General features: G+C 46.6%; 1 protein-coding gene across 12 annotated transcripts in view; it reads right to left on the bottom strand.

Annotated features, from left to right (window-relative positions):
- The window catches only part of SYNCRIP (synaptotagmin binding cytoplasmic RNA interacting protein), a 69,842-nt gene that overhangs the window by 8,922 nt on the left and 50,904 nt on the right, over positions 1 to 10,016 (bottom strand). For all 12 annotated transcript variants that reach the window (XM_069726411.1, XM_069726409.1, XM_069726412.1 and 9 more), the window contains one exon: positions 1 to 49. This exon is cut by the window's left edge and continues 101 nt beyond it. In XM_069726411.1, coding sequence (XP_069582512.1) covers positions 1 to 49 — 49 coding nt within the window. The remainder of the gene's footprint in view (positions 50 to 10,016) is intronic.

Genomic DNA, 10,016 nt, shown 5'->3' with positions numbered 1-10,016 from the left:
TTTCTTCTGTAACTGTGTTTGCAAGGTTGCGAACAAATAACACTTTGACCTGAAAGAAAACACAAGAACTGTATAATAAAAGTATGTGTACAGCAAAGTGAAATACAACAGATATGTGAAAACAGTCATCAGAACTCTGATGTCAAGCAAGTCATAACCACATAGCTCCAATAACTACACAAACAATTTGTACACCACCTCTAAGTTAGGGTGCTTTCACATTGCGTTTTGTGCCGCCAGGGCATACATCTGAAATCCCTCACTACTATGTCTCAGTGTTCGCCTCCTTTAGGCGTACAATCCACACACACACACACACACACACTGCATGGCAGAGTTCATGCTCACTCTGCAGTCACCATTACAGTCTACGGCCCAACCGGGTGCATGCGTCCGTACCCAGATTTGCTGGAGATTTTGGATGTATGCTCCAACGAGGCACAGAATGCAATGTGAAAGCACCCTTCATCTTTTGTATCCAGAGTGGCAGAGTACATACTACCGTTAGCACTGCTAGGCAAAGCTGTTCCAGCAGTAAACTCAGCCTACACTAAAGACATTTTACCCCTATAGTCACAAAGCAGTGCCGCTTGTGCTATCGCACAGTTTCTAGAATACCTTCTGCATTTTAAAGACATTGATCATATTCTCTCCTTAAAAAGTGAGCTTGTCAGCAGGATTGTGCGCAGTAACCTACAGTGTCAGGTCGGCGCTGTTATACTGATTGAAATGATACCTGGGTTGATTAAATCTGTCGTGGTTGTTCTTTAATTTTTATTTACAATTTTCAGTTAATGAGATTCCCATGCGTGTGCATTTAGTGCATTTGGGTGGCGTGTGCATTTAGTCCTCTATTCACATACTCATCCTTATAGGGGTCAGGTCACTGAGGGATCAGTGACCTGCCATTTTACATACTGAATGTAATATGGTTTAAATAAAAATTAAACAACCACAAGAAGGATTTCATCAACCAAGTTATCATATTAATCAGCATAACAGCGCCAACCTGACAATTTTACGGACGGGTTCACTTTACACATCTTTCTACACCTAAAATACAATCTATTCACCTTTATTTATAACTAGATGGTGGCCCGATTCTAACGCATCGGGTATTCTAGAATATGCATGTCCACATAGTATATTGCCCAGCCACATAGTATATTGCCCAGCCACATAGTATACAGCACAGAGCCACGTAGTATACAGCACAGAGCCACGTAGTATACAGCACAGAGCCACGTAGTATACAGCACAGAGCCACGTAGTATACTGCCCAGTCACGCAGTATGCACCATATCATTGTAAAAAAAAAAAAAAAAAAAAAATAGTTACATACTCACCTTCCGGATCGAAGCGGCCGGTTACCGGTACTCCTCACGCGCTCGGGTCTGAAGAGTGCATTGCGGTCTCGCGAGATGATGACGTAGCGGTCTCGCGAGACCGCATGTCATCCTCTCGCGAGACCGAAATGCATGGAGCGGTCACCAGGGCGTCGCGAGGAGCATCGGTAACCGTTCGCTTCGATCCGGGGGCCAACCAAGGGCAAGTATGTAACTATTTTTTATTTTTTTAATTATTTTTAACATTAGATATTTTTACTATTCATGCTGCATAGGCAGCATGAATAGTAAAAAGTTGGTCACACAGGGTTAATAGCAGCGTTAACAGAGTGCGTTACACCGCGGTCAACGCTGCCATTAACCCTGTGTGAGCGCTGACTGGAGGGGAGTATGCGGGCGCCGGGCACCGACTGTGGGAAGGAAGGAGCGGCCATTTTCTTCCGGACTGTGCCCGTCGCTGATTGGTCGTGGCTGTTTTGCCGCGACCAATCAGCGACTTGGATTTCCTTGACAGACAGAGGCCGCGACCAATGAATATCCATGACAGAGAAGGACAGACAGAAAGACTGAAGTGACCCTTAGACAATTATACAGAGATAGAGGTAGATAGGGGCAGCATGGTGGCTTAGTGGTTAGCACTGCAGCCTTGCAGCGCTGGAGTCCTGGGTTCAAATCCCACCAATACATACTGAGAGGGAATTTCGATTGTGAGCCCCATTGGGGACAGAGATGATGATGTCTGTAAAGCGTTGCGGAATATGCGCTATATAAAAATGAAGATTATTATTATTATAATAGAGATTTTCCCTGTCCATTATCTATTGTCCTATTCATTTTATGATTGTTAACGCCACATCATGGTACGGGCAATTCCATGATGATCCTATCAGCACACTACTGGAGAAACAATAGGGAATAGCTGCAATGTAAGCCTCTGTGCAGACACTTTAGAGGGCAGGCAGGTGAGACCACTAATGCAGAACACCCTGAGCTCTCACACCTGTTGTGTGCTTACACCCCCTGGGGTTCACTGCACATGGCACGATTTCAGATTTCTGAATGCAAGCCAATTTGGGTGGTACGGTACTGTATTTATTAAGGATATAACCGACAAAAAAAAAAAAAGCTTAGGGTATGTGCACACGTTGCAGATTTGCATGTGGAATTTTCTGCGCTTATTATGCATCTCTTGGCAGAAAAAGCGGTAAAAATCCACGCAGATTTTGATGCGTTTTTTTTTTTTTCATGCGGATTTGAATGCATTTTGAAAGCTAAATAAAGATCTATTATTGAACACAAAAAAAAGAATTGTGATGTCATTTCTTGTCCAACCTCTTCATTTGCATACTCCATTTAAGAATAATGTTTACAAACACAAAGATAGATCGATCTATATAATAGATCGATCTATCTATCCATCCATCTATCAATATATCTATCCATCTATCTATAGATGGATGTATCAATAGATAAATACCAATCCCGATATTTAGTAATAAACATAAAATGGTACATAAAGAGTTAGGCTGGAGTCACACTTGTGAGAAACTTGCGCGAGTCTCTCGCATCAATACCCGGCACTGGCAATCGGGACCGCAGCGTGCAGCTGCATGTATTTCTATGCAGCTGAACGCTCCGGTCCCGAGTATTGAGGTGCGAGACTCGTGCGAGTTTCTCGCAAGTGTGACCCCAGCATTAACCCCTTCCCGACCTTTGACGCAGCATATGCGTCATGAAAACCCGTGCCAATCCGACCTGTGACGCAGCATATGCGTCATGGTCGGATCGGGTTCCTGCAGGCCGGGTGAAAGGGTTAACTCCAATTTCACCCGACCTACAGGGACAGGGGGAGTGGTACTACAGCTCAGGGGGGGTGGCTTCGCCGCCCCCGCCCTCCCCCCCCCCCATGGCTACGATCGCTCTGATTTCACGTGAAACAGCCAATCAGAGCAATCTGTAATTCACCTATGAAAATTAGTGAAATATTACAATCCAGCCATGGCCGATGCAGCACTCAAATTGGCCATGGCTGAGACCCAGTTCTGGACCCCCCACCGACTGACGGCGGCGATCTGCAGCCGCCGTCAGTGTTCCGTACCCCCTCCATTATGTCCTCTGCGCCATCCTCTCCCCTCCCCCATCCTCCCCTCCACCCCCCCCCCCCCCCCAGCTGTCTGATCGCACCCCTCCATACTTACATAGTCCCGGTGTCCTTGGTCTTCTCGCATGGGCGCCGCCATCTTGGAAAATGGCGGGCGCATGCGCAGTGCGCCCGCCGAATCTGCCGGCAGATTCGTTCCCTGTACATTTTGATTGCTGTGATAGAACCTATCACAGCGAGCAAAATAAAAAAAAATAATAAAAAAACTCCCCCCCTTATCCCCCCCATAGGTAGGGAAAATAATAAAATATAGAAAATATATTTATTTTTGTTTTTCCGTTAGGATTAGGGGTAGGGATAGTGTTGCCCTTAGGGATAGGGCTGCCCTTAGGGATAGGGTTAGAATTAGGGTTAGAATTAGGCTATGTTCACACGGTGTGGATTTGGCTGCGGATCCGCAGCGGATTGGTCGCTGCGGATTCGTAGCAGTTTTCCCATCATGTTTACAGTACCACATAAACCTATGGAAAACCAAATCCGCTGTGCCCATGGTGCGGAAAGTACAGCGCGGAAACGCTGCGTTGTATTTTCCACAGCATGTCAATTCTTTGTGTGGATTCAGCAGCGTTTTACACCTGCTCCATAATAGGAATCCGCAGGTGAAATCCACACAAAAAACACTGGAAATCCGCAGGTAAAGCGCAGTGCGTTTTACCTGCAGATTTTTCAAAAACGGTGCGGAAAAATCCCCACACAAATCCGCAACGTGGGTACATAGCCTTAGGGTTAGGTTTGGAATTAGAGTTAGGGTTGGAATTAGGGTTAAGACTAGGGTTAGGGGTGTGTTGGGGTTACGGTTGTGGTTAGGGGTGTGTTGGGGTTAGTGTTAGAATTGAGGGGTTTCCACTGTTTAGGCACATCAGGGGGTCTCCAAACGCGACATGGCGCAACCATTGATTCCAGCCAATCTTGCATTGAAAAAGTCAAATGGTGCTCTCTCCCTTCCGAGCCCCGACGTGTGCCCAAACAGTGGTTTACACCCACATATGGGGTACTAGCGTACTCAGGAGAAACTGGACAACAACTTTTGGGGTCCAATTTCTCCTGTAACCCTTGGGAAAATAAAAAAAAAATTGTGGGCTAAATTATTTTTGAGGAAAGAAAACGTATTTATTATTTTCACGGCTCTGCGTTATAAACTTCTGTGAAGCACCTGGGGGTTTAAAGTGCTCAATATGCATCTAGATAAGTTCCTTGGGGGGTATAGTTTCCAAAATGGGGTCACTTGTGGGGGAGCTCCAATGTTTAGGCACACAGGGGCTCTCCAAATGCAACATGGTGTCCGCTAAAGAGTGGAGCCAATTTTTCATTCAAAAAGTCAAATGGCGCTCCTTCCCTTCCGAGCCCTGTCGTGCGCCCAGACAGTGGTGTCTCCCCTTCCCCCCCCCCCACATATGGGGTATTGGTGTACTCAGGACAAATTGTACAATAACTTTCGTGGTTCAGTTTCTCCTTTTACCATTGGGAAAATAAAAAAATACGTACGCTACTCACCTGGTAGCAGTGTTTTTTCAGGAGCCATGACAGCACAACGAGAGAGGGGATCCGCCCTTCAGGGACAGGAAACCTACAGACATAAAAGGGCGGTACCTCTCTCCCACGTCAGTTGGTTCCAGAGCATGAGAGGACCACCAAGGTTAATAACACAGATGCAGCATATAAACCAATACATTTTATTATGTAAGTCAACAAGCAATTATAAGGAAAACCGAAAGGGTATTGAATCATCCAGAAAATAGGGTAGGGAATCTAAGGGTGCTGTCATGGCTCCTGAAAAAACACTGCTACCAGGTGAGTAGCGTACGTATTTATTCAGTCGCCATGACAGCACAACGAGAGACTTTCAGAGAAAACAAGGAAGACTAGGGGGGGATAATAGCCTCCAGCACCCTTCTCCCAAACGTAAGGTCTGAGGAACTACCCAGATCTAATCTGTAGTGTCTAAGAAAGGTAGAAGGAGAAGACCATGTGGCCGCCTTACATATGTCTTCGATCGATACTTCTGACCTCTCCGCCCAGGAAGATGCTACAGCCCGCGTGGAGTGTGCCTTTATACCATCTGGAACTTCGTTGCCACCTGCTGTATAAGCGAGAGAGATTGCCTCCCTGATCAATCTAGCTAGAGAGTTTTTAGATACTCTAAGACCTTTCCTCACCCCTTGATAGGCTACAAACAGAGAGTTATCTTTTTTTCCAGGCATCTGAAACTGTAATATATCTAAGGAGGCATCTTCTTACATCTAAGCAATGATATTTACGTTCTTTATCATTAGCAGGGTTGGAGCAAAATGAGGGTAGGACTACCTCCTGTACTCTGTGGAATTTTGACGCAACTTTCGGAAGATAGAGGGGATCGGGTTTCAAGATTACTCTATCCTCCCTGAACTGTATGTATGGTGGATGTCTGGAAAGTGCCTGCAGATCACTAACCCTTCTAGCAGATGTGAGTGCAACCAAGAGGGCTGTTTTGATTGAAAGGATTTTTATAGGAATGGCATCGATAGGCTCGAATGGGGCTTGCGTTAGGGCTGAGAGAACCAGATTCAGATCCTATGGGACTAACCTTTGTTTGATGATTGGTCTGGACCTAGTGACTGCTTTGAAAAATCTGGATATCCAGTGATTACTGGCTAAGTTAAGATTGTATAGTGCCCCCAGAGCTGACACTTGTACTCTGAGAGTACTTGTGGCCAAGCCCATCTCTAGTCCTTTCTGTAAAAATTCAAGAATCTGGTTTATACATGGTTTCTGGTCAATTTGAGCCCCTGAACATGACAGAAATTTTCTCCACACTCTAACATAGATGCTTGTTGTAGAGGGTTTCCTACTTTTAAGGAGTGTATTTACTAAATTCTGAGAGAATCCCTTCCCCCTCAGTAAAGACCTTTCAAGTTCCATGCCGCTAGGTGTAAGTTGGCTACTCGTGGATGGAGGATTGGGCCTTGGGAGAGTAGATCTGGCAGTTCTGGGAGAATCCATGGTTGGCAGACAGACATCTTCCTCAGCCAAGGAAACCATGGCCTCTTGGGCCAGAATGGGGCTATCAAGATTACCTGGGCCCTGTCCTCCCGAATCTTCCTCAGAACTAATGGTATTAGGTTTAGAGGGGGAAAGGCATATGCGAGACTGAAGCGCCAAGATATTAGTAGAGCGTCCACCGCATATGGGTTGTCTTTTGGATTTAGGGAGCAGAACTGGTGCAATTTTTTGTTCCCCCTGCTGGCAAAAAGGTCTATCTCTGGACAACCCCATAACTGAATGATCTGCTTGAAGACGGCTGGATTTAGCGACCACTCTCCCTGTCTGAGTCTGTTGCGGCTTAAGTAGTCGGCTTTGGTATTGATACTTCCTCTTATATGAAGTGCCGTCAGAGAGAGAAGATGTTCTTCGGCCACCTGAAAAATATGATTTGCGACCTTCATCAATGAACTGAATCGTGTACCACCTTGACGATTAATGTAGGCCACAGTTACCCGATTGTCCGATAATAGTCTGACGTGTCGACCCTGTAGGGGTACAAGGAATTTATTTAAGGCATGTTTTACAGCCAACAGCTCTTTTAGATTGGAGGAGGAGTCCTCTTCAGACTGAGGCCATAGCCCCTGAACCCAATCCTCCCCTAAGTGAGCCCCCCATCCCTTAGGGCTAGCATCCGTAGTCAGAACTCTAGAAACATGATTTATCCAAGGGACCCCCCTATGTAGATTTGAAGTGTGAGTCCACCAAACAAGTGAATGTGTAGTCTCCGCAGAAAGTGTAAATTTACTATCGAGGTGAGCCCCTAGACGACGGGAATTGTGTAAAACGTCCCATTGTAGTGTCCTTGTGTGGAACTGGGCCCAGAGGACCGCCGGGATGCAAGACGTAAGAGTGCCCAAGAGAGACATTGCACTTCTAACTGACACTAAGGGATTGCCAATCGCCCTGGTGACCAGCTGTTGAACCTTAGCTACCTTTGCGTCCGGCAGGCGACACTCCTGCCGACTAGAGTCTACAATAAATCCCAGAAACTCTTGTATTTTTAGGGGCTGAAGACGTGACTTTTTGAGATTGATTATCCAGCCCAAGTCGTTCAAAGCTCTCATCACTTTCTCTAGCTGGTCCTTGCAATGTGAATCTGAGTGACCTACAATTAGTAAATCATCTAGGTATGGGATTACTAATATGTCTTGTTCATGTAAGTGTGCCATAACCTCCACCATGATTTTAGTGAACACCCTGGGTGCAACTGCGACTCCGAAGGGAAGTGCCTGATATTGAAAATGTTCTATCGTGCCAGCTAGTGAAACCGCCACCCTAAGAAACTTTTGATGATCTACATGTATTGCAACATGGTAGTAGGCGTCTTTGAGATCTAAGACAACCATAAAACAATGGTTAAAGAGTAACTTTATTGCTGTTTTAACCGACTCCATCTTGAAGGAGGGAACCAACAAAAAATTGTTCAGGCCTTTCAAATTAATAATAGTGCGATATGAACCGTCAGGTTTTTTGATCAGGCATAGAGGGGAATAAAAACCCCTACCTTCCTCTCCCGTAGGGACTCTGACCAAAACTTTCTTTTGTTGAAGTTCCCGGACCTCAGACTCCAGCGCCAACTTCTCTGTAGAGGAGGAACGAACAGGTGTCAACATAAACTTGTCTCGAGGAATATGGTGGAAGTCAAACTTTAGGCCTTTTTCCACGATGCCTAGAATCCATGGGCTACTCGTGATCCGTACCCAGGCCGGGTAGAAGGCCGAAAGCCTACCCCCCACCTGGTCCGCCAGTCATTGCGGTTTCTTAAATTCTCGTGAAGGATTAAACATAAATCCTTTACCCCTTCTTCTGTTGCTGTCGTATCTGGTAGATTCCCTGTTAGAATCTCTATACGGCCTTCTACGGCTAGACCATCCTCTATTGTAGTCCCGTCTGTAAAAGGGTCTTCCTAGGAAAGGGAAGCGTTTTTTATTATCCCCTGCTTTTTCCAATAATTCATCTAGGACCGGTCCGAATAAGTGAGCTCCTTCACAGGGGATGCTACATAAAACTTTGTTCTGGCCTGTAAGTCCCCTGGCCAGCATTTTATCCATAGCGCTCTCCGGGCTGCGTTAGATAACGCTGAGGACCTGGCGGCCAACCTGACCGAGTCTGCTGATGCGTCCGAAAGGAAAGCTGCGGCATCCTGGATTATAGGCATAGAGGATAATATTTCAGTTCTGGGAACCTTATCCTTGAGCTGATCTTCGAGGTGTCCTAACCATACCATCAAGGACCGGGCTGTACAGGTGGCTGCTATAGCTGGTCTCAAGGACCCAGCCGAAGTCTCCCAAGCTCCTTTAAGAAAAGTATCAGCTTTCCTGTCTAATGGGTCCTTTAGGTTCCCCAAGTCGTCAAAGGGGAGAGATGTTTTTTTGCATGCTTTGGCGACTGCCGCATCCAGCTTTGGAACCTTATCCCATGAGGATGAAGCCTCCTCCTCAAAGGGATATCTTCTCTTAAATGCAGGCGGAAGTGACCCTTTTCTCTCGGGCTTCTTCCATTCTTTTGAAATTAGTGATTTTATCTTGTCCACCACTGGAAAGGCTCTACGGGACTTCCGCTCAATACCTTTGAACATTACATCCTGAATGGAGCATTCTGATTGAGCGTCCTCGATCCCCATTGTACTGTTAACTGCTTTAACAAGATGGTTAACCGTATCCAAGGACAAACAGGCCCGACTAGACTCCAGATCTTCAGAGGAGGAGGAAGACTGAAGGGACCCAGAGCTCAGCTCACCCGAGTCCGAATTTTCATCAGATAAAGGGGATGACCTTTCAACTTCCGTCACCCGAGACTTGGACTTTACAGAACTTCTCACTTCGTGCCTAACCATCTCTCTAATTGTGGAGGTCAGATCAGGAGCCTCTTCCTCCAGTAAACGTTGTATACATGTTTTGCACAATTTCCTTAAATGCCCGTCTGGAAGTGGCTCTGCACATTCGGCACACTGCCTATGTTTGGCCTTAGTTAAACTTTTCCTCCCCTAATAAGGAGAGAGGGAAAATAAGGGGAACAAATAATCACTAAGTGAACTTTCACGAAGATCACTTACCCCGCCAGTAATGAGTGGTACCGTAGATGGGGGGTCCTTCGCAGCCGGCAATTCCTTACGGCTTGAGGACTTTGGTCTTAAAGTTTGAGCCTCCTTAGCTCCACCAGCGCGGCTACTGCCACTAGACCGACGCTGGGAGCTCCTCCGAGGCTTCTCTAACTGCTGAAGCTCCTGCTGCTGCTGCTGGCTGCTCTGTGTTCCTTCTGGCGACTCCATTACGGAATGGAACAGGAACACCAGCCACCATGTGTGCAGCGTTTAAAAAAGGTCCCCAGGGTACCGCCCCCGATGGGGGTTAGCAGGGAATCCAAGGTGCCGCCTTAATCGATGAGGGACCGCCACCGCTCCGTGCTGCGCCGCCCCCACCCGACAGAAAAAACCTCCGTCAGACCATCCCCGAAGCCCGGATTGCCCCCAGCTGGGCGCCGCCATT

The sequence above is a fragment of the Ranitomeya imitator genome, chromosome 5, assembly GCF_032444005.1.
Source record: "Ranitomeya imitator isolate aRanImi1 chromosome 5, aRanImi1.pri, whole genome shotgun sequence".
NCBI lineage: Eukaryota > Metazoa > Chordata > Amphibia > Anura > Dendrobatidae > Ranitomeya > Ranitomeya imitator.
The sequence above is the reverse complement of the archived record's forward strand: the minus strand, read 5'-3'. Positions and strand labels throughout refer to the sequence as shown.